General features: G+C 38.1%; 1 protein-coding gene across 3 annotated transcripts in view; it reads left to right on the top strand.

Moving 5' to 3' along the window:
• LOC146510471 (polypeptide N-acetylgalactosaminyltransferase 10-like) overlaps nucleotides 1–26,254 on the top strand; it is a 344,244-nt gene that overhangs the window by 35,449 nt on the left and 282,541 nt on the right. For all 3 annotated transcript variants that reach the window (XM_085175786.1, XM_085175787.1, XM_085175785.1), the window contains exon 4: nucleotides 3,562–3,728. In XM_085175786.1, the coding sequence (XP_085031912.1) occupies nucleotides 3,562–3,728 (167 nt within the window). The remainder of the gene's footprint in view (nucleotides 1–3,561; nucleotides 3,729–26,254) is intronic.

The following is a 26,254-nucleotide window of genomic DNA, read 5'->3' as shown; positions in this document are numbered from 1 at the left end:
TTACTGGTGTTGCTCCAACTGGCTGCCATCATTCATCTCTCCTGTGTGACCAATCAGACAGACACACCTGTACCCAACCCCTCTACCTGGTCTGCCCTATAGGCACCGTCTGCCTCTTAGTGATTGGCATGTTGTCACTGCCCCAGAGTCACCCAGTCCCAGACCTGAGACTGACACATTCAATTTCTGCACACTGAAAAGATTTAATTGAAGCACACACTCGCTCCATCCCCTTGTGGAATTGGACAAGGTTTGTTAAGATTCGTCGGCCAGCTGCCTGTCGATCAGTCAGCCTGCCTGTCTCCCAGTGTTCTTATTTGAATGAATAACACGCAGGCTGATGTTCAACACAGACATTGATCGACTGACACAGTTCACTACACACTTACACTTTCTCTCTGTCAGAGCAGGAATATAACTGTCCTCTTATGATTAACACCTCTGCAGGGGTCCTGCCTCTTGCTGTGATGCTAAGATGCACAAGATGGTAGCTGCAGCCCATCGTCAGAGCACATGTTGCCAGCTGATAACTGTCCCTGATACAGGAGGAACGTGTCGGTGACATTCTTGACACGAGTAATTAAGTATTTAGCAGCATATCTGAAGGTCTTTGCTTTAGAAAATGTCACAAAGCTGTCATCCTAGTCCCAGTTTATTCTCTTTGATCACATGACAACCATGTAAACATACATGATGAGAACAAATTTGTAACCTTTTTTATGCAACTCTCAATTAAAGATTAGATCATTTGCTTTAACTAAAAAGCTTCAAAAACAATTGATTTAAAATGATGGTTGCACTTTTAAAACATCATGAAAATAAATGTGAAAAAATGAATATAACACTACAATCTATCTGATGTAATGTCCATCAGACCTCCTGAAGACCAGCGGCAGACCAAATTTTCTCTGTTTGTAAATCTGAGCTGATGAAAGAAGCTCTTATTGGATGGATGAAGTTTAACAGTAGAGACATGAAATTTACTTTTAAGTTTCTCTGTCAAAAAAAAAGAAGAAGAAGAAGAACACAAAATAAACATGTGAATATAGTCAGGTTCGCTCAGCCGGTCACTTTTGTGAAGCTCCGGCTTCAACATAATCTATTAGATGTAACTAACTTAAAGAGTTCCTGTTACAGTGCCTAACTATTGTACTTGCACAGTCACTGCTCGGTATGTTAAAGGAAAGGTTTCTAGTTCTTAATGCTTCTGTTTCATTGACTAAACAAGACTGTTGGGCCACGAAGTCTACACCGCCACGTCCTTAAAATTCAGGGAAATGAAGGACACATTTGAGGGCTGCATTTCGAGCAGCCTTCGAATTGGGACAGCCTTCGTCGTGTCGCGGTGACGTAATCGGCCTTAAAATGCGGCCTTTAAGGCTGCAGACCCTGAATTGGGATACAGCCTTACTCTTCCACTGTGAGGTCGTTATGGTCATGTGTTTTAGCTGTCCCCCATGTGTTCCCACTTCTCTCATTAGCCTCCTGTTTGTATTTAGTCTGTGCCTTCTCATTCAGTCTTTGTCGGATCGTCTGTGTCGTTCCCATGCCAAGTCCTGCGTTCAGGTTTTCATATATATGCTCATCATCATTGCCATGTTTAGAGTTTTGTTTGTTTTCTGTTTGACAGGTTTTTCATAGTTCGTGCTTCCTTTCTAGTTTACCCAGTTTAGGTTATTGCTTAGTTTGCATTGTTTTTGCCCTTTTATTTTGTACTGTTCTGTCTGCCTTAATAAACAGCTCATCATCAGTTGAGTTTGAGTTTTAGAATGTCTGCACCTGGGTCCACTCTTCAAACTCCACGCAGTTTGCCTCGGCAAACTGTGACACAAGTTTTAGACCACCATGGACTGAGCGAGTGCAGACCAAGAAAGAAGCCCCTGCTTCAGAATGTTCAATTTCAGTTTTATTTGTACTTCGCCAAATCACAACCTCAGTCGCCTCAATGTGCTTTATATTATAAGGTAGACCCTACAATAATACACACACAGAAAAACCCAACAATCATATGACCACCTATGAGCAAGCACTTTGGCCCTAGTAAGAAGGAAAAAACTCCCTTTTAACAGGAAAGGCGAGAGAAAGAAGACATACAGTAAAATCAACACCTTCAAGTTTGACTGAAATGTCCAGCTTCCCACATTGACAAGCCAAATGCCTTCTGAAGAAAGGTTTCACAGTCATGAGACATGCCATGAGATGAGATAAAAAATTAAGTTATTTAGCCCCAGTGAGAAGATATGTTTGGAGGAGTAAATGTGAGTCTTTCAATCCTGAGAGCACCGTAACTGCTGTCAAGCATGGTGGTTATAGCATGATGCTAAGGGGCTCATTTTAGTTGCCAGTAATGCTGGTACATTGCATAAATGGAATAATAAATGACTACCTTCAAATTCTTGCAGGCTAGCATTACACTTCTAGAATGCTCTTCTCAAAGCTCCAACCTCAAATTTAAATAATCTACCAATTCTGAAACGAAGAGTGGCCAAATATTCAGACAGAATTATGCCAGCTTGTTGATGGCTGGCAAAAATGTCTGGTTTTGGACAAAACTTACATCCGAGACCTCTTTTATGGTTGAATGTCCCTTAAGGTCTCGGATGTTGTTCCTGGGATCTGCTGGAGCCACTCGTCTAGCTTTGCGGTCACTCCATAGAGTGCTTTGATACCACTGGGACCACTGTTACCTTCACCCTCCACATCTTCTCGGGCGATCGTGGCTCAAGAGTTGGGAGTTCGCCTTGTAATCGGAAGGTTGCTGGTTCGAGCCCCGGCTTGGACAGTCTCGGTCGTTGTGTCCTTGGCAAGACACTTCACCCGTTGCCTACTGGTGGTGGTCAGAGGGCCCGGTGGCGCCAGTGTCCGGCAGCCTCGCCTCTGTCAGTGCGCCCCAGGGTGGCTGTGGCTACAATGTAGCTGCCATCACCAGTGTGTGAATGGGTGGATGACAGGTTGTGTAAAGCACTTTGGGGTCCTTAGGGACTAGTAAAGCGCTATATAAATACAGGCCATTTACTGTTACCTTCGCCCTCCACATCTTCTCGAGCTCTTCTCTGAGCCCTTTTCCAGCTTTTCGTGGTCCTTCTTCCTGATGTTGCTGTATTTCGGTATTGCTACGTCTATCACCGTGGTCGTCTTCGTCTGCTTGTCCACCACTACTATGTCCGGAGAGTATTGGAAAGCAGTCCTTGAAATTGTTTTCTGCTGTTCTTTGCTTTCTTCTTACTAAGAGGTGAACAAATGCAATTGTCTCCGTAATAGCAGATGATAGAAAGGGAATTGAATTGAGCTTTCAGAGAAAATTGCACCTGTATTTCAGTGAAATGAGTAGAGCTGCCATCTGCTCACCGTGCCCATACACATTCGAGTGCTGATATATATACATGTTCTTTGTGACCTGAGATGTACTGAAGAGACAAGTGTGAGAATGATTCCAGGCAGTATGCAGGATATGAATAACTTGTCCTTTCTTGAATACGCTGTGTTTATATATCTGTTTGCAAGTGTGCTACATCTATTTCTATTTTGTCTGTGTACGTGTGTGTGTGTGTGTGTGTCTAGCTGCAGACAGAAGCTGTATGCAGAAAAGCTTCCCAACACCAGTATCATCATCCCTTTCCACAATGAGGGCTGGTCATCTCTGCTAAGGACTGTTCACAGTGTGCTCAACCGCTCTCCCCCGCAGCTCATCACAGAGGTCATACTGGTGGATGACTTCAGTGACAAAGGTACAGTGAGAGCTTCTCTAAACTCTGAAAGGTTACAAAGAACACTAAGCTGTAAAAGCCAGATATACCGTGCTGTGGGAAAGGATTTGCCCTCTTTCTGACTTTGTTTCTTACATATTATCTCACACGTAACATGTTTCAGATCATCAATCAAATGTAATACTAGACAAAGATAACTTGCCCTGCGACAGATTGGATACCTCTGGAAAGATAACCTGAGTAAATATATAAATGCAGTATTTTAATGAAGGTTTCATTTTCTTTCAGAGAAAAACAAGCTCTAGAAACCTGCCTGGTGCCACATGGAAAAAATAATAGAAAACCCGGCAATATTTCTAGAACTGAAGAGAAAAATCTGTCTATGAAAAGATGTCTGTAAAAGCTGCTAATCTGCTAAAAAGCCTACCCTCAATCTTACTTGTCTGCATGGGAATGCAGGGCTCGCAAAATCGCTAGCCCGACGTCCCGGCGCTAGCGATTTTTCCAGTCGGGCTATCAAAATCCATCTCAGCCTTGCCCGTCGGGCTATCATAGGAAGGAAAAATATGTGTCAATGCTTTTGCATTCTTTCGCGAATGTAGCTGGGTAATTATGTCATTGGCATCGGTGAGCCACTGTCAATATGTGACATATTGAAATCACGTTTGAATTTGCGCTTGTTTTTTTGCTTTCACTTTGCAATCGCGCGAACTGTGTATGGAGAGCGGCAGCACTGATTGGTGAGCAACAGATTAATTGCGCACCAATTCCTCTGGCATTGTCTTATCAATCATTAGCTTACTATTCAAACATGACAAGTGAAATCTCCCACAGCAAGCTTAAACATGTGATAGAGGTTGATTGCGCAGAGAATCGCTGACTGTTATGCAAGTACGTGTGTAAAAGCAGATGGATTTACGCTGGTATTTTAGTTCTGCAGAGCCAAATAAGACAGGTCAGGGTGAAGAAGGGACAGCCAAAGAAAAACCTACCACAAAACAGAAAAGTTATGACAAATCAGACTATGAGGCAAAAAGAAAGCGCAGCTTTTTTGGTTTCATGGACAAAAGAATTTATGTGGCTGGAATATGATAAGCTAAATAACATGATGTTCTGTCGACAAGCGGCTTTGTTACTGGGACCAGTAATTTTAAGAAAGACCCCATCAGAACCCATGAGAAATGCAAGAAATGCATTATTGCTCAGTCTGCAGTATCTTTCCCAGAACAAACACTAATTGCAAAAAACATACTAAAAATAAACCAAGCACAACAAGAAGTCATCATTACCCGTGATTTCAGTAGAAATTTCAAATTCAGGATCTGACACAGACTGATTCATGTTCTGTAATTTTTATGCAGTTGTTGTAATTTGTGTTTTAAATATTGTTAGATTGGTGTTTTGTTTCCTTTACAATATTATACATTAAAGTATAATATTGTTAAGGAAACAAAACACCAATCAAAAAATTGTCCTTTTTTTTTTTTTTAATTCGGGCTACTTAAATGTATTCTGGGCTACCAAAAACTGAAGAGTGCCTGCCCGAAGGGCTACCAGGGATTTTGAAATTTTGCGAGCCCTGGAATGAAACATGGAACTTGGGAGTTTACATACAATCTTTCACACATGAATCACAACATGTGATCAACATGTCAACAACAACATGTGATCACAACAAATGTCGCCTTGAGGCGACATTTGTTGTGATTTGGCGCTATATAAATAAAATTGAATTGAAAATTGAATTGAATGGGAGTATCGAGTCGAGATGTTGTCCCCAGTTCCTTTTTCTAGACTATATGTAACAGATACTTTCTTATAACTATTCTGTATTTTTGGTCAGAGTGTGCACACCAACTAGCTTTCTTTGAAAGGCCAGATGATAAAGCAGATGATAAAGATGCTGGTTAGATGAGATGGTTAGAGATCACGATATCCCTCAAACTTTGCAACTGTCTGAAATGTTATGTTTTCACATATTTATCAGATAATATCCGGAAGATTTTAAGGCCGCAAAGCAGCTTCCTTGAGCAACACACTCCATCTTAAAGATCAACCAAACAGTGTTTTAGTATTTGTCCTACCGTCATAACTCTACCGTCAGTTATGCATTGATGTAGTTCCCAGCAAATACCGAATAGTTCCTGTTCCTAATGAAAATCGGTTCACCCGTACAACATAAGGTTAACGCATGATTGTGATTACATTCTTATAGAATGTCTTCATTTGAAATTATAATTGGCACAGGATTAGCAGTATACATTTGGCTTTGAATGTTTCTTCAACAGCTATTTGCGGTAAATGTGTTCTGCTTATCATCGCATAGATTAAGGTGTCTGTGTGTGTGTCTGTGTACGCATTTCTGTGTGTTTCCTCTCACTCTTTCATCAGGCCTTTTAAAGTGTTTAACTCCTTGTTAATTAGCGCTCTTTGTCACGGTCCTTCGTCGAAGGATGTGTTTACCTCTCGTCTCCACGGTAATGAGATGTTCTGCTGCCTCAGACTCATTTAAAGGTTACCACCCATCAGAGCTCCGAGACTAAACCCCTCCTCCTGCTGCTGCCAAGTGGTGTGGAAACAATAACGATTTCAATGTTCACTTTTCTGGGTGCTTAAGTCATTTCACTCAAAAGTGTTATTGTGCTCAAATATTTGTATAGGTAAATTAAATGTTGAGTGGATTTCAAGCCTTCGAGTTTTCCAAAAGATGACACATAATTAGAACCATTCAAAATCATCAGTAGTTCTAATTTCAGTTTGGCAGGAACATGTTTTTTTTTCAAACAAAATCAAGATGTCCTCATAAATAATGCAACACACATATTTGTGATTGCGCTGTTTCCTTGTAACTTAAGAAACCAGAGCAGCTGAACATCCAAAAAGCAAACAGAAAATGGAATCACTCCATGTTCAGGTTCAAGCTACCCACAAGACCCTCCACGAGGTCCTCTGTCAAGGCCCTGTGTTTTTATTTATTTATTTATTTATTTATGGTGTAGTCTGGCTAATCAATGTTACAGATGCGCAGCTGTAAAAGCTCCATTGTGTATAACGCTACTGATGGATCAGTATCCGTTTGTTTTGATACATGTTGAAGTTGTGTTCCAAAACATATATGGCTAAACAATAAAAACCATACTGGTGTTTCGTTTTGATACAGCTACTCAGAAAAAAAGATATGATAAGATTTTTTTTTGAATTGGTGAAGCAGTACATTAAGACTGTCTCTTAGAAGCCCTTGTAAAGTCCATCCATCCATCCATTCGCTTCCGCTTATCCTTTTCAGGGTCGCGGGGGGCGCTGGAGCCTATCCCAGCTGTCATAGGGCGAGAGGCGGGGTACACCCTGGACAGGTCGCCAGTCTGTCGCAGGGCCAACACACAGAGACAGACAACCATTCACACTCACTTTCATTCACACATTCACACCTAGTGACAATTTGGATTAATCAATTAACCTATCCCCACAAGCTGCATGTCTTTGGACGGTGGGAGGAAGCCGGAGTACCCGGAGGGAACCCACGCAAACACGGGGAGAACATGCAAACTCCATGCAAACCCTTGTAAATTGGTTTTTAATTTCAAATTGACTTATAACAATCCAGTGAAGTAAACTTTGAAGTAAAAGATGTAATAGATACATACAAAACATAGTATAGCTAAGACCTTAATTGTGTCCTATATCATTCCCCTTACACAACCTGACAGGTGGGAAGCAAAAAAATGTAGTTTTGTGAAGGGAAAAAATGGGATGGGTGTGAGCGCTCATGTCATCAGGATTGATGGGAAAACATTACAGAGCCACGGGGAAGGGTTTTAACCTCTGCAGACCGTCTGCTCTGACGTTCCTTCTAACCACTACTGTCATTTGATAAGAAATGAGTTTGGCAGCAATTAAGGCTTAAGAGGCACGAACTTCAGTTGCTTCAGGTTTCTGGTTGAGTAGTGTTACAATGTCAAAGAGTAATCCTGGACCGATTCTGTGCACACACAAAACAGTGTCAAGCTTTAAACCCTCGTATTACAAAAAAAATATGGAAAGGAGGAAGAGGAAAAGTCATTTAGTCTGAAGTAAGTGTGGTTTTAGACTTATAAGGTAGTTATTAATTTCTGGTTCACACATTAATTTTATGAAGCTCAAAAATAACTCTAAAAATAGAAAAAATGGAGGATGAATCAATGAAACCCACGTCAGGTGTTTTGTAATCGCATGTGTATGGATAAATGTCAATTGATTATCGTTAAAGTGAGTATCAAGTAAGTTTGAGGATTTGTGCGGTAAACATGGCACTTAAAAATAAGAGAAAGTGTTCATAAAGAAGGCACAAACCAAATAAATGAATAAAAAATGAAAAGTGTGAGCCAAATCAAAGTCCGGGGTGTGTGATACCTGTTCACATCAAACTCCCCACGCAAGGTGTGCTCATTTTAACCCTCAACAAAAATTAAACTGTATTTGTCCCCGCAAAAAATTCAAATCAATGTGTGCAGTTAGTGTAATACTGATTACATTGGTTTAATTGTGAGATCCAGATCTTAGACATGCGTACTGTACTAATTGCACCTGGAGGCAACTATAAAGCAAACCCTCTGTGGCTTTATCTTTATATTCTGGATTCAGTATCTGTCACTTTTTATATGCTTTTTTTTATTCACCGACTTAAGTGTGGTAAAATTAAAAAAGCAATTATTGAACAAGGTTAAAATGATGTTTGGGTCATTTGGGTCATAGGCTACAACAACACACACATACATAATTTATGATTTTGTTGAGTGGGAGGAAAGGATGTGGAAGTTATTCTCCGATCACCAATTTTCATCTGAATGAAGGATTAAAACAGTTCAGCTCTGTCCACTTGTTGGTTAACAATGATAATTTTAGTAATAATACACATTTAAAAATAATCATAACAATTATCTAAAAACTGAAATTATTTTTGGTAGCAGTTCATGAAAATTAGGTTGAGCTACTTTAAGGGTTTTTAGCTGGTTTAATGAGGTCATATATAGCACAAGTATGACTTTAAGAAAGGCAACGTTAACTCATCCTTATAGCTTTTTTTCCCGGCTTTATGAGGGCTTCCTGTTTTGAAAATTGATAGGAAATACAAGGGGATCTAATTCTCATTCACCAAATAGTAGCCAATCAGTCTGCATGAAGCATGTATAAAATGCACACTCACAAACAGATGGTATGAAACCCTCCAGGTGAGTTCTGTTGATGCCGAGTTACCTCTCTATGCTTAACGGCAGCTACAGAGCCTGCAGTCATACTAATGTGGTTACTTCAGTCTGTACCAGAATTTCTTGTAACAGTTATCCTGAGGCAAAAACACGAGGCGGCAGTTATTTTTAACACTTTGAAGTTTGCCTGCAAGGTGTGTAAGATTACACATGTTGTAATTATAGAAATGACCCCCAGTTTATATTAATGCAATCATTAAAGGATCTCCCTCAGCCTTATTTTCCACATGAGATTATCGCTCTCTTATCAGTCTGCTGCAGATGTTTGTAGTTGTTTACAGTCTTCCAAGTCACTTTTGCGTTGGCCAGTTTTCAAATATGAGTGGTAAGCTCATATTTTATATATGTGAAAGGCTGAGATATGCCATATTACACAAGAATTAGACTGAAAATCAGTGGCAACATGTCTTATGGAATAATGAGTCCAAATTTGAAACTTGGCTCAAATCTTCCTCCTTAGAGGAGGTCAGGAGAGAGATACAACTGTGTCCACAGCACAGGTTCTATCATATAGGTTCTAATGTGATACATGGCTGCATTTGGACCAGTTGTTTTGGGAATCAAAATGGAACTATGATTGCAGAAAAGTATTGTTTGCTTTTGCATTTGATTGGCGTCTGATTGGTAACACCAATTCTTTCAGCACAAAAATACACACTGTCATTCATGGATTTAACATTATTGAAGCAATGTGGGATCATTAAAACAAAAAGGCAGCCAACATCCAAAGAAGAGCGTTGGAATGTCTTTCAAAGCGTGGAGAACTATTCCTGAAGACTCCCTACACCAAAAAAGGTTTGCCTAAGAGAGTTCAGGCTGTGTCAATAACCAAGGTTTCACAAAACAACCCTGACCCTGAAAAAGGATCAGCGGAAGCGAATGGATGGATGGATGGATAGTTGAAGGTTCTATTTTCACTTTTGACCAGGGATGGGAATCAAGAACAAGTAGTTCCCAGTAGTCCAGTTCCTTGGATTTGTGAGCCTGCTTGCCTCTCAATCCCACTTATTGGTTCTTGGACTTGGGCTACAATCAGCAGATTTCAGTTTGTGTATCAGAGGAGGAAAATCCAGTTGTTAAATGAAGACGTAAAATCCCTGCTTCTGGGGCCAAACTACACTGCATTCATTAGGGATTAGGGATGTTGTCTTTTTAACGTGTTTTAACGCTTGTATCTTGTTCTATTTAATCTTAGCAAGCCCCTAAAAGTAGTAAGTGATCACTGCTGGCCTCTCTGGGTTTTTATTATCATCACTATCCATTTGAAGTATGTTTTAAAGCCCAGTTTTTAAAACTTTACTGTAACTACAATGTAACTACAGCCCATCTGCTCATGGTTTGCCAGACATCAAATATTTGAACCGGTCAGAAAGGACTCACTCTGAGGCTAGCAATGATTTAAATGGATGTAATTCAAACCATGCAGCAGTATATTAATGTATTGTGGATAGACTATTTCAGTTCTCTTGACTGAAATTTGTTGTGTTTTCAGCATCTTTTTCCTGCCATGCGAACCATGCAATTGCATTTAATCATAGCTCAAAAAAGTTAGCATTCATCCTCTAGCTTCACTATGCTAATGTGTTTATTATATTATCTTAACTCGCCATCACTTTACACGCCCTTATTATAAGCTAGCCTAACTTCAGTAACCCTACAAACATCAGTTTTCTGTCTTCATTTATGTCCAAAGTGATAGCAGAGCTGTACGTTTTAGTTTTCACAAATCCCTCAGTCAGAAGTTGTATATCATCTTTAGATGGAAACTAATAAGCTAAATTGTTAAATTTCATAAATTTCCATGGATGCCTGGATGTTAAAACTTTATTGTTACACTTGGTAGAGCAACCACAGTGATCAATATATTAAAGATGAAAGAATTCAGAGGGGTTTTTTTTCTCTCTCTCTCAGTGATGGCGTAGTGTTTGAGTTTGGGAATTGAAGAGGAGTTTGGACCCAGAAGTGATGTTAGACTTAAGTGCCGGACAGCGTGGGGATCAACATTACTTTTATTTTAATTGCACAAAAAGAAGAGAATGCAAACAGTTGCACAACAGTTAGAGTTGCACAACTTCGGTTCCCTGTAAGCACCATCACAAACATGCTAAGGTAGCTAGAAAGCATGCTAAGCTAGCCAAGAACCCAGAGTGACAAAGCTGAGTGAATGCTGAGAGAAGCCCAACAGCCAGACACTGAACTTCAACAAGTAACAAACTGATGAGCAGTCAGGCTGCAGGCTCCATTTCTACCTGATCATAGTAGAATCACTGTGGTGATCGCTTTGAAGTCTCTTTGTGCTGGTTTTCATCTTTGCTTTGTGCTGTCGGTTTTGTGTAATACAGAAACTGAGAAAAATCATATATGTGTACTCATTAGAATAAGGATTTTTACTTGTGTTTATAGGTTTATATTGTTAAATGGTAATTATAAGGCAGTTTGTTGAGGTCATTTTACAGAGTAAGTAATTTAGTGAATAGTATAATGAATTAGCTTATCCTGAGAGTCATTAAATACCCAAATGTATCACTTTTAAAACAAGTGTTCTGTGTAATATATGTAATAATTACTTTTTTGAGTAATGATATTGGGATAACATTTTCCAATGAGGCACTACAAGATATGACAGAGCCTCATCATTCACCAGTTTCATTTTTAATTCTGCCTTTTATAGTAGATAGAGGCTAACATAGAACAAATATAATCTCATTCCAGGCTCAGTATTCTCATTCCAGCATTGTCAGGAAAACTGATAAATTGCAATAGTCCACCCTAATCTAATCACTAAACAGCATATGACATCAAAATAGCTTATGGACTATTAACACTGTTACGATCAGTTTGTGAAATTTTTCCACTTAGAGTTATAAAGAATAAAAGAAGACCTCCAAGCAACTCTCACGAGTTGTGCACTAACGCCAGCATTAGCTGCCATCTGTTTCATGGCACAATAACTTCTTTTTGTCAGGTGGCATTTATGTTGGAGAGGTATCATAGCAACAAGAGCTCCAGTGGCATGGTTAGAAATTGGGTGTGAGGGTGAAGAAAAGCACTTTCACTTTCACAATTTCACTTTTTTGAAACTGCCAAAACTTAACTGTCTTCCAAGGAAAAGGTAAATTTCCATGAAATAACCCCCTGCTATCAAATAGCAGTGAAAACATCAAGAGGCAGCACCTTCATTTTCTTTTTATTCCCTTAATTTCTGCCCTGAAGCAGATTTTGTGCTAAAGCATATGTTCCCTTCCTTGTATATGGCCTTACCCATTGTGAGGGAGCCAACCTCCAGTCTCTCCTCTCTTGAATTTCTTATTTTTAATTTAATTTAATTTTTTATTTTAGTTTTTTTTTTAATCTATTTTTTACATTTCTTCAGATTTCAGTTGAGGACAGGGCAAAAATGACCCCCCCCCCCCACCCCCCCCGCAAATCAGCCTCTGCCTCTCTCAACCTCGCAGTGTTACCAGTCCAGTATAAGTCCAGCAGTCAGATTTATAGACAACAGCTCAACCTACTGCCGGTGAATGTGTTTTGTGATCAGAGCTGACAAGATCACTTTTTTATCTCCTTATTTTCACTCTTGCCTTCACCTTATTTCTTCGTCTTTCTACGTTGTACAGTATGAAGATTTAAAGAAATATGAAAGTTTACTGATATGATTTTACTGTGGATTATTCTGGTGGGAAGTTAAATCCCAATTTATAGTTGTAATTGTATAAAATGTGACTAAAATTTTTAAAAAATGCAGTAATTTGCAGAGCATATAAATATTCATCTAAAAGATCATCTTTGACAGGCAGATTTTCTCTGAAGAAAAGATGTGCAGAAGTTCACCAATCTGCATGCGCACGCAAACAATGTTAAAGGATATCTGAATAATGTCCTTCAGTGTAAAATTGTGAAGACAAAAGAGTCTTAGAATCTGGAGAAATGTCTGCACACAAGGGTCAAGGCCAGAAATCAAAATCGGATGCCCGGGATCGTCAGGCCCTCAGTCGGCACTGATTTTTTTGGGGGTATTTTTGTTTTGCTTTAGTATAAACTTTGCTTATTTCATCAGGACAATGCTAATCCACAACAAATACTAGACTACAGCAGAGCACAAAAACTCACCTAGAATAGGTCCACACGTGGCTCATGTCTGGGATTAAGTAACCACACCTAAGTAACCAAAGGGTGGTGGCTAAGGCTAAAAGCTAATCAACATAAGAAGTCCATATAGTTACATTATCATTAGAAGTACTGCGTCAGATGGATTCTGACACGATTATTTCAACATTGGAAATCGATTCAATTCTCCAACTGTAACAAAGTTCAACAGTTTCACCTCTTCTGTGTAAAGATGGTTTCACTCAGTAAAAGGTTGAATTATGTCGCTTGCAGCTTAGCATTTGCGGTTGAGCATGAGCGATGAATGCCGCTGGTGGAGCCCAAGTCATTTCACGGATTTATGGCCAGACATGGCAGGGAAAGTAGCTGTAACTTGTCTCTCTCTCCCTCTTTCTCTCTCACACACACACATGCAGAGAAGAACAAAGAACTGCCTCCGTTCTCCTCAGATCAAGGAAGAGAATCTATGGAAGACAAAGAGAGGAAATGCATGTACAAGTATGTCTGCTATATGTAAGCATTCCAATGTAGAGCTGTTAGATCAAATCAACAAAGCTCCTAAATCTGTCTTTATATCCAACTGTAGTCACCATTACAGCCTAAGGGGCAAACCCCACCTCTGCTTTTCATTCTTGGACTCATCATTTGGCTTTCTAAAGCTTTCTAAAAAGACCGATTGCATTTGTTAGGGCTAGGTTCTATTTTTATGTTTGTTTTTGTAAGTGAAGCAAAAATGATATCTCTTTATAATTTGCATAGTCATTTTTGAGAGCATAATTACTTCAGTCAGAAATAACAGGCCCGAGATGTTTCAAATCGTTAGAGAGGTGAAATGAAACTTTCGTGGAGAGTTCATCAGATATACAGGAGACATCCATCTCCAGATACACATCGATTTTTGATGAATATAAATGCAGACTATATCAAGCATCTTTACACATGCCGCACTGTTCTGATTAAGTGGATGTGCATCAATGCAAGTTATTATCTGGCAGCATTTCAATAGGAGAGACTATTTTAAAGTAAAAATATCCGCCAATATATCATTTCAGTAGATAACTGGAATCTGATGTGATGTAACATTTTAGAACAGAATCCCATTTGAAGGCAGGAGGTAGTGACCAAAGGGAAATTTGGATGGGACGGCCCTGATAGCCTGTGTGATTTTTAGATGGAGATGAGGAGGGTTGTATGACAGACAACCTGTAAGGAAAGGGCTAATTGGCTCACAAGGAGAGGTGACATACAGTGTTGAATGACTTTACTTGATAGCATGGAAATTGGGAATAATAATAAACTCATATCTCCAAGAGGAATGAAGATGGGATATGAGAAAACAACTCTTCCTGCTTGCATTTGTGTAAAAAAAAAACTGCCTGAATTACATTGAGTGTAACTGAGTTTCCCCATCAATGGTCATGACAATTTACATATTAATGTTTAAGAAACTGATCTCACATCCCACTGTTTGTCAGTGGTTCTAGTTTCAGCTTATAGCTTTTCAGTTTTTAGTTACAGAGTACCGTAATGTCCATAATATCATTGAAAAAACAGAGTTGATGCTTTCAGGAACTTTTGGTAATTTTCAGTTGCGCCACTGGTTCATGACTTACGCTATTTTGACCTAAAACCAAACAACCAATCGGTTATAATGGGTTAATAAACTTTGAATGTTCATTTGTAGCAGAGGAGTGTGTCCTTGTACTAAAACCTCAACCCAACTCCACCTACGTAGACAAAGTTGAAGTGGCGCATTGTAAAGTTTTATGCATTCATCTCCTTTGGTCACGTCACAGTGCAGTTTCAAAGGAGCTAAGTTTCCAGGAGTTGTTTTGCTATTGTGTTGAATATGGTTGCAACTTTTCTCTGAATACCATATTGTAGAATATTCATGATGGGGAAAAAAACATTATGAGAAGTCTCAGTATTTAATGTTGTTTTCCTTTAGCTAACACTGCCTCCAATAATATGATAAAAGAACTGTCACAATAAAAATCCCTAATGTACAACCTTTTAAAAGAAATTTTTTTTTAAAGCAACAACTGTTACAACCTTGAAAGAATTGCTTTTAGAGTTTAGTCATCCACTTGTTCTCCTATTTTTCAATGACTACTGAGTGAAAAAAAACAGATGTAGTAGAAAACTTTTCATGTCATTCTAGCAACTACCTTGGGTAAACTACTTCAAGGGAATCTTGGCATGTTTTGATATGTCTCCCACTGTTGGTCCAAAAATAATCTCTTTGGTCAAAGAGAAATAGAATAGAATAGAATAGAATTCAACTTTATTGTCATTGCACATGCACAGGTACAGGGCAACGAAATGCAGTTTGCATCCATCCAGAAGTGCTTTAGCCGTGATATAGATATATGACAAATATATATTAGCAATAATATAGATATGTAAGTATATTACAGAAATGGGTCTATTATGGTATGTTATAATGTACACGGTATGAAGTATGTTATGAATATTCTATAACTATAAGTATGTACAGGCTGTAGTGAGTACAGGCTATGAACAGGATATAAATATGAAAAACTATACAGAAATCTGAGATATACAGTTATACAGAAATGTGAACTATGCAAGTTATAAACAGTTGTAGGATTAAAAATTATCGCATGTACAGAATGATTATTTACACAGAACTATACAGTAGTGCAGTTAAGATAAGTGAGATATGTGGATAATTTCTACACAGGCTGTATAAAGTGCTAGTGGTTGTGAGTGGTGGTTCAGTCCATGTTATTATTGTGTGTGTATTATTGTGAGAAAAAGCAGCTTCAAATTATTAAGTGAAATTATTATAAGAAAGAGTAATGGCTGTCAAAGAAACCTGAATAAAAAAACTATCTGAAAGCTCTCTAAGCATGATTATGAGTGAAAAATACAGAAGATAAAACCTTGAATTGCCTTACAGCAAAACTGCGTCATTGCTCTACCCTCTTGATCCATGGCTACCTGGAAGCTCTTTCTGATGCTCTGTTGAAATCCTAATAACTGACCTTCTGTGCGTTCCACTCATGTTCTGCAAGCTTTAAACTGTAGAGAAAGCGACCTGCAAAGCCTCTCCAGTCTACTTCCACTGGATGGCAATATCCTTGCCAACATTGACTTGGCAAAAAGCCTCTGGTACGTGTCCAGCTTCCTCTCAAAAACCTCAGCTATACAATCTTCCTTGCACATAGTTAATTTTATCAGGGCATGCTGTTTGAAGCCACTAACAAAGTTACAATGTCTGGTTGCAGGGATGTTGATGTGATATGTGGGAGAAGCATACGTTGTTTGGTCTCTGTCACTTTCTGCAATTCTTTTGTAGTGGAAAGAAAACCAGTGGCAGCTTAAGATTGGAGTTTCAGTTTCTCCTGCCTTGACTAATATTAGCTACTTTATGGGGAGACAGTGGGGCCTGATTATTATTATGGCTGAGAAGAGTCCCAGCAATTGCCATTAGCATCTGGTGATGGTCCAACCGGTAGTGACCCTCCCCTAGGGCTTCTTGGCAGCTGGACAGGATGTGTTTGAGTGGACAGGAAAGTGTTTCAGTCAAGGTTTGTAGGGGAGGTAAGATGTCATCTGCAGCTTGGATTAAAAATTTAATGCACTGGGACTTTGCTCACCAGATATCTTTTCACATTCGATTGCGTTCGTCCATCTCATCCAAGCTCCCTGCTGCTTCAGGACTGATTTAGACTTCTGCAGTGAAACTTTATAAAAATCTTTTTAATCTAACTAAAGTGAAAATGTCGTTGCCAGCATTTATGCTTGTGTATGAAACATGTGTTAATGACCTTGTGGTTATGTTCACGGTATTAAATATATGGTGTCAGCCATGAAAGAAAGAGATACAGTGCTGGGACATAGATCTCTGTTTTTGTTGTGATCATTTTTTATTTCCTCTTAGCAGCTAACATATTTGACCCTCAAGCTTTTCCTTTTCTTTACACATTCCCTCATGCCCATTCCAATACTTTTCAGTCTCCCTCCAGGAATTTGCTGACACCTGTGAGTCCTTACTTTGAGGCAGTGATTACTACTCTCTTACTGATCCCCCTGTGGAGAAGCTGCTGGAAATACATAGGAGTACACAGTACGCAATAGAACAGGTCATTGTGGGCTGTGCTGACATCTCGACACATGTAATTACATTTCTTTGGCACACATTAGTTTGTGGTGTAGATTGCATCATAGGGTTTCAGAGACGTTTGTCATTAGAGGAAAACAGGAAACCTGAAAAAGAGTGGCATACACTAACATGTACCTATTTCATTTCATTTAATTTATTTATTTCACACTTGGTACAACAATTCAAACAAACCAACCACACTTTCTATCAAAAAGCACTACAACCATGTGTGAAAAGGAGCAGGAAGAAGAAAATATTCTTATTAAACCCTGCCCCCTATCTACAATCCAATTTATATTACAAGTGGGCACCAAAAATCAGGGAACAAACTAACATTAACATTTATCTCCGGTCCTAACCCAAACCAAACAACTAATTTACAATCAGAATATACAAATTTACAATCAGAATATACAAATTTACAATCAGAATATACAAATTTACAATCAGAATATACAAATTTACAATCAGAATATACCACTCCACATAGTAACAAGGAGAAAAATAACATTAAAATAAGTAAAACAAAAAATTATAATGGATCCTTTTTCAATGAACTCCAATTTCATTCACATTCTTCATATTGAGTTATCGTTTTAAGCCTGTAACACTTTTTAAAACAATGTAAATTTATATAATTCTTTAGATTATAATGAAGTGAGTTCCACAGTCGTATACCCCTAACCGTTGGACTCATTAATCTTTGTGTAGTCCTAGCTAACTGATGCTTAAAATAAAATTTCCTTCTGCTATCTTAACACAATAAAAATACTCTTTGTAACTTAAAGGGCAAAATATTATTTTTAGCCTTAAACATAATTAATAGTGTCCGTAATTTCACTAAATCTCTTAATTTTAATAATTTCGATTTTATAAATAATTTATTTGTATGTTCTCTATATTTAACATTATGAATCATTCGTATCACTTTCTTCTGTAATAAGTTTAGAGGTTTTATAGTATTCTCATATGTATTCCCCCAGACTTCAATACAGTAACTAAAATATGAGAAAAACAATGAAAAATATAAAATGCGCATTGTTTTATAGTCTAATAAATCTCTTACATTTCCCAAAATATAAATGTTTTTAACCATCTTCTTTCTAATATACTCAATATGTGATTTCCACATCAAGTTTTCATCTACTATTACACGCAAAAAAACAAAATTCAGTAACTCTATCAATCAATTCTCCATCAATGGACATAATGACTTCATCCTCCTTTGATTTGATTGCCAAATATCATTATAGTTTTATGGATGTTTAAATGGATTATATTTATATTAAATTTCCTTCTGCTATCTTCTCCCCCTGAACACAATAAAAATACATAGATTTAGCACAGAAATAAAGTAAATATCCCATGTCATGCCTTCCATCCTGTTGGTCCCATTGACTTTAAGGTTATGTGACTTAATGTATATTCAAAGTCTAAACTTGTGGGCAAAAAAAAAAAGTTTTTAAGCCTTACGTCAGGTGTGTGTCAAAATATAGCGCGGCAGACGAGACTAGATATACAGAAAGGCCTGATTGTTGATGTGACACAGGTGAACAGTTTGGGGACTAACAAGGCAAGAAGACAAAGACCATGCAAGAAGTGACAGATGCACAAGAAGACCGCAGATTAACAGAGGAATACAGGACACATGATTTAAAAAAGAGAACATGAAGCAAGAGGTGAATATGCATAAAAATGAAGAACAGTGCAGTGTAGAGTCACTTTTTAAAATTTTTTGCTGCTTTATCAGGTTTCACTGATGATTCAACACATGCAGGTTTTTTTTTGAGTGACAGTGAAAATAAAGGTAGAAAATTTTAACTGATGAAAATGCTTGTTGGTTGTCATCAGGAGTCTGTTCTGTAATTTCTTCAGCTCTCTTATTAATACTCTGCTGCTTTTGTCAGTGACATTGATTTTCATTCTGAATGAAAAGAACTTGTGTCTCAGAATTACAGCCAGAATCAAACCCCGAGTTCTATTCAGTGGTATCACAATCTCACTGCACATCAGCTGTGATGGAGACCTGCCATTGGCAGATTGATCGTCCAATTATTTCCCCACTTTCTACTCCCTGATGGGATCAATTGAGCAAATCACTGCAATACTTCATTTCAAATAAGGAGTGGCCTGTACTCTGTAACTATGCAGAGCGACTTTTGATCTATCTCCAGTCAGATGTTGAGGCAGTCTGGGGGTCACACAGCAGGGCTTCCACAGCAGGCAACAGCACAGCCTCCAACCTGCAGCAACTGTGGAGCTGACCACAAGAAGCCTGCTGCTAATTTTGCAGAAATATGTCACTGACAGATTTTGATTGTGTTGCGATGGAAAATGATTCCCAAATGTGCCAGTGTGGTTTCACAGTCCTGCCAGTCTCAGCTGCTTGTTGAATGAAACCAGAAACATTTTTGCACCTGCCCAGTTGCTCTTGTTGTCAAGATAAAGCAGTAAATAAAAGAAGGCCCATTTTTCTGCCGGCTGGAATGATGACAACAAGATAGGATCTGATGCTGTTTCATGTTGGTTTTTTTTAATACTGTGAGTCCAGCCAAAGAAAAATGTGACACTAATAGAGTCTGAGTGCTGAAATCTGTCAGATTTACGCCATGTCATCTTTATTTATTTTCATTATAAAATTCAACAGCCTTTCAAATGTGTTTTCTTGTGATTTGATTTGTTTATGTCATTTTTTCTTCCTTTATAAGAACGCTCTGGTGGTGGATGGGTCCCTCAGTATTTGTGTTTGTTGTTATTTTGTGTGTATTTGGATATTTTGTTGACATGGTTGGTTACTAATATTGCAAGCTATTAAACATGGCGCAGAACAGCAAACAAGAACCAACTCGGGCTAGAATGAACTGGACCATTTTCAAAAACATACAGATTTTCTAACATTGTTTCTTTTCAGCAAGTCGACTGAAAATCAGAAAAATAATAACATGTAGCTGCTCTTCAAGGTTTTTATAGCCCAGATTAGCATTTTGCTAATTGTAGTTCAATTCAGGTCAGTTATTTATATTGCGCCAAATCGCAACAACAGGTTGCTTCATAATGTAAGGTAACAATCCTACTGTAATACAGAGAAAACCCCAACAAGCAAATGGCCCCCTATGTACAAGTGCTTTGGCGAACGTGGAAAGGAAAAGCTCCCTTTTAACAGGAAGAAACATGAGGCAGAAGCAGGCTCAGGGAGGGGCGTCCATCTGCCATGACTGGTTAGGGCTGAGGGGAGGAAAGTGTAGAGAAAGTAAGTTATCCTATGCCGATTAGATTACGTGATAAATCAGCACTTACTTGTATTATATAATGTTTGAAAGTGGTCATTCAGCTCAGTCAGTTTAATGGTAATCCATCTATTTGGATCTATTATCCATCTATCTATTTAACTTTCACTTGGTAATAGGTACTAGATCACCTGTAGTCTAGGTAATCTAGGTAATCTAGATCTCCTAGATTACAGGTGATCTAGTATATGCTAAGAGGAAAGAGTGAGTGACTTTAGAGGTAGGCTGTAAAAAGTCCACCCAATCAAAAGCTTTAAACTTTCCTTTTTTCCTGTGCCATTCTACGTGCTTGATCATGGGCCGTTTTCTATTTTCTCAAGGTCAAAAATTGTAATTGCGATTATTTTCTTGGGTCTTAATTATTTGCACTAGATTCCAAAGCAATATGTCCTGGAGTTTTTAAGACATTTGAGGTGGTACACAGGCTGACTCATGCACCTTCTGACCCACTGACATTTTTTTTGGCTATATAAAGAGAGACAGATACAGTATATAGATTTAGCTATGGATATTATATAAACATTACTGATTGTGTATTCAGTTACTGAATACACAATCAGTTAAAATTTTGGAACAGTCTAGTTAGATTTGTTGTTTTGGCTGCCTGAGAAAGCTACTGTCAGCAGTGTCAAGCTACCAGTCTTATCAACAGTAGCAGCCTAACCATCGTGATGGAGCAGTGGGGAGAGGAAGCAATGGTGATGTGGAGATAGGAGATGATTTATGGGACAGGCAGCGATGGGGAGTTGACTAAAGAGGAGGCATTGCAGAAACACAGAACAAATTTTGCCATGTTTATTCATTCAAGTTTGTGTGTGTGTGTGTGTGTGAGAGAGTGAATGTGAATGAGGGTGAAGGGAGATAATGAGGTAATGGTGCTCAGTGAAGTGTGACGGAGATACGCGGGAGAGAGTGATATGAAGAGGGAGGTTGAGAGGGAGACAGACGACAGAGGACAAAAGCAGCTAATTGAGTGTTGCCATTTAGAGATGTGGAGCCATCACTGGGAGCTGATCGATTCAAACGTTTTTCTGAAGAGGAAACAACCAGATAAGTCATGCTTACTGTGTGAAGACAAACTAAACGAATTATACTGTAGCGCTGCTATTGTACACTGGCCTCTGCGTTAAGTTATAAACCTGTAAAAGTAGTCTTGGCCCGCCTTTTAAAGCAGCATACCATATTCACTTCTTTTTAAGCCAACCGTTAGTGCCTTCCTTTCTTTGCTGCTGATTCAGTAAGTGATATGTTCTTCCTATAACTAAATTGAGCTCTTCTAAAAACTGAAAAACTCAAGTACAGAAACACAATTTCCATCATTACAAAGCAATGGTGAGGAATATTTGCCATCATGATACATTTTTTTTGTTTGTTCTCTCTTTTTCAAAGTAGTACTGTCATAATATGAACATAAAAAATGTTAAAGGGTATTTCTTATATCTAAGTAAGACACAATCAAAAATGAATGAAGTAAAAAGGCTGATGGTGAGTTTACAAACGATATGATGAATGCACACAAGAGTCCTGTGGCAAGATACAAGGTTTCCTTAAATTTTGCATCATTTCTTTTTTATATAAACATTCCTTGCACAAACCCACATTTCTTTTGTTATATTTGTTAATCTCCAGATGAGTGATACTCATTCTAAACAAGTTTTATTTTCATTTGTCATTCCCACTGATTTTTTTCACATCTACTTAATAAAGTAGCACATTTAGATGGAGCTTATGAAACCAGCAGACTTCCAACTCTTGCACAATTAAAGGTTCAGATTAAAGATAATTCTGAAGAGTCGTAAAAACAAACTCTCAATTCTGAGATTGCTAGGGTCAGTAAATTACGCAAAATTGTTGTTTGACAATTTTTCAGCAGATGCTAGAAGATCTGTGTAGGTGGAAAACCTACAGAAGCCTAACAGGCTTTAATACATACAGTCTTAAAGTATTATTATTATTATTATTATTATTATTATTATTATGTAACCTTCTTTTAGTACGATGCTATTGTGTTTACTTTCAGTTACACAAGGATCCCTTTTATTACTTTTGCATTATTTTTTTCAGTACGTTATCATCTATAATAAAAACATTTTTTTTCTTACTGACAAATCTCTGTCTTTTCAATATTTCAGTTAGGTTGTGCTTTGAAAAGGGAAAAAAAAAGAAAAAAATCAAGTTGTTGTGTTTATCTGTTTTAATTTTGATCTTAGATAAAAAAATTTTTTTTTAAAAAAAACAACAACTACACATCACAGTGAGTAATTTGTATACTTTTTTCTTACTGATTTCTGACAGTTACGGTTTTGTCAATGTACTTTAACGCCGTTCATGCACTTCGATGGCATGCCTGTGGCATGAGTAAACTCTGCTTTTGTAAGGACTTGAAGGGCATTGTTGTGCAATGGAAAACAGGCTGGTTCTGAGCTCCTTTGTGATTTCTTGCCGCTGTGGCATCTGAACTACGAATTCCTAAAGAAACAAACAATGTTCTCAAAATACAATGTTATTATCTCACAGTCCCGGGTGCCGTTTAAAAGCTTGATACCCGATTATTGTCTGTGTGAACCTCTATTACGTTATTTTATTCTTTCCTGACTCTGTGCTGATTTAATCGGTTTCTTTCCTGATTGCAGTGTGATAGTGATCAGGATAGTGTGACAGTGTGTTGGTGTGATTATGCTCTAAGATCACTAAAGATTGAAATTGTATTTGGTAGAAGAAGGAACTTTAAAAAAACCACACTTGCATCTATAACTTGTTCCCGATGCACTGTCCTATGCTGACTCGTTAAAGGGTTATGCCACTGACGTAAAACATGTGGTTTCTTGATCAGGGCCCTTTAGCATCACGTGTAAAGACACTGAATACCTCTGAAAATACTTTTCAATGTGCAAAGTTTACGATGTGAAAAAACGTAATGTTGGCAAGCTGTTGGTGCCAAGCAGCAAAATGTGAAACTAAAATGTGACTGAAAACAAAGTGCAAAAGCACAAAGCTCGCAAATGAGACGAAATCTGTGCTCCCCTGCCTGTGAAATCTTTGACTTGCAACCAAACTTCTGCCATCTAGTAAGGACTATCCATCCATCCATCTGTCCTCATCCATTTGAATATCGACTGCTAGCTTTTTCTGCAGCCAGCGTGTCAGGTCCCCAATGAAAAGAGGACAGCTTGTGCAGATGTGTACCACACCCTCAGCCTTTGATAAATGGAAGTATAAAGGCAGCCATTCTTCTGTCTGTGCGCAGACTGTGTTCAGGATGTATCTCACGTCATCAGGCCAGACCAAGCTCCTTACTATATAAAATAAATAAATTAATAATTGTATTCCGGTTAGTCTGTCTACATTGTTTGATCTACTTTGTTTGAAAGCAGTGATTGCTGCCAACAGCTGGTTTACAGTGAGAATTTATTTGCTCGTTGTTACTGGTAACAGAGGCTTCTTTGAATTTCTTAAAGGCATACACCACCAATTTAGCATTGCAGCAAAGGTTGAAATCCCAGTAGACAGTTTAAGTCTTTCAAACTTGCTGCAGCAGAACAAGAGGTGTTGTTTTATTCATTCAGTGCATTTTTCTGACTTACTTTCCTCACTTCAGCCACAGCCAATGCTGACTCAAGAAATGACTTAAGGAAATTCATCAGGCTTTCCTCGGAGTAAAACAGAATGTGAAATTACATGCAGATCAGCGAAACACTGGTCGCAAACTTGACATCATTTGTTTGCTGTGCACTTCCTCGTGCTTCCTGTCTCTAACAGAGTGGCAAACACTGACCTACAATATGCGCAGCCACTCCCTTGAGAATAATTTATTTCATGAGAGCTGCAGAAATTCCAGAAATCGCGGAGAGAAAATTGACAGAGTGTGATGGAGTTCACAAGGGCACTGGAATATTTTGCTGGGGGAATAAACAAGCGGCTCCAGTCTTTGGTGGTGTGCCAGCGCTTCTAGGGATTAATCCACCACCCTGAAAACAGCTTAGTGTGCCATGTTGGACCTGCTGTGTTTCAGCATTAATTGATTTTTTTTTTTTTTTAATCCATTAGAAAGGATGTTGCTCGTGTGTGGACTGCAGTGTGGTGTGTTTGACTTTGAGCTCATAGGCCCCACGACTTAAAACTGATCTCTCTTTGGTGTAAATATTTTTTTTAATATTTCTTTGCATATATTTCATGAGAACATTACAATATTAGAGTGCTAAAAATGAAAAAAATCCAGTAAAAAAGTAACCTTAGTTAATAGTAGTTATTTTTAGCTTTCAGAGGTTTGTGTTTTGGGGGGCGGGGAGGGTGTGTGTGTGTGTGTGTTACATCTTGGTTACATAAAGTCAGATATTCTTCCGTTTCATTAAGTGTTAGTATCCTTTAAAACAATGAATGCAGCCTTTCTGGAATTCAACCTAACACATATATATGAGACGACACTCGTTAGTAATTGTAATTTCTGGGATTTCAGTTGAGTAAAGGTTAGTGAATTTACAGATGTTATTAAACAATTCAGCAAAGTGATGGATTTGTGGGCTATCATTTTATTTAATTAACCCTTTAAAGCCGGTCAGAGCGGGCACGCTTTGTTTTGCGTAACTATTTTTAAATCCCTGTATAACCGGAACCGCGTAAGCTGGCGCAATCATTTTTTTGCATATGAAACCGGAGGAGTTGTACTTACATCTTATGCCATCAGCTTGTCCTCGGTCACAGTTTCCTTCCACATATAACTTTGCAAAAATTGCATAAAAAGCACTTGCAGGAACAAAAACATAATATCCCAGAAACACACTTTGCTGATCCGATCAGCTGTTCGTAACACTTCCTACATTGAAATAGACATCAGCGCGAACGATCGCATGTCTGCCATTACCTGCCCGAAACCGGAAGTGACGTCATTTTCGCGGAAAATTTAGTTTTTTACTTGTAGGTCTTAAAAGCCTGTACTGGTGTTTTTAAAAGTCATGTTTGACTTTATGCTTTTCTGAATAGTTTCTGGGATGCTTAGGACTCATATTGCACTGCTGGAAATAGTTTATTTTGATGCACATGCTGTTTTCTTTGCAAATTTGCATCATAGGATTGTTTTTTGTTTTTCCTGCAGTATATAAAAATTGGTGTATTTCATAAATAAAACTATGAAGACACTCAAAATAAATTTCCTGTGGTGGGAAACTGTTTTTTGCAACTTTTTTGTATTTAAAGTTTTGAGGGATAAACCTAAAATTTCTCTAATTAGAAATATATGTAAAAAACAAAAACGATTTTCAATTTTTCTGTAGTTTATTGCACTTTTTTGCAATTTATGTGGTTACTATGGATTTAATGCATAAATATTATTAGAATTTGGGTTATAACAGTTGTTTTGATGTATATCAACTTGAAATGCTCCCAAAAATGGCTCCACAGCATGTAAAAATATAATATAAGCTCTGGCGGACTTGGTTCTATGGTAGGTCTTAAAGGGTTAAGGCATTTTAATAATAACAACAGTACAGCTAATATATTCAAAGGATAATGCAGTGACTCACTAGTCCTATGAGGAGGCTCCACTTGGTCAGTGTAGTTTAAGTTCATGAACCAAAGTAAGACAAACATAATCCACAAGTTTATTCTGACACATTTGAGATTTTAACCTCATGTCATCACTGAGACAAAGGTACGGTGGCTCTGAGAGGTCAAATGCACTGCAGCGTGAAAAAACACCAGCTAATAGAGTCTACAAAAGCACACAACTGATTTTTTTTTTTTTTTGTTAAAGCTCACAACAAAATCAAATAAATACAAAATAAG

Source organism: Neolamprologus multifasciatus, chromosome 10 (assembly GCF_963576455.1).
Source record: "Neolamprologus multifasciatus chromosome 10, fNeoMul1.2, whole genome shotgun sequence".
Lineage (NCBI taxonomy): Eukaryota > Metazoa > Chordata > Actinopteri > Cichliformes > Cichlidae > Neolamprologus > Neolamprologus multifasciatus.
Note: the sequence above shows the minus strand (reverse complement) of the source record. Positions and strands in the feature narration are given on the sequence as shown.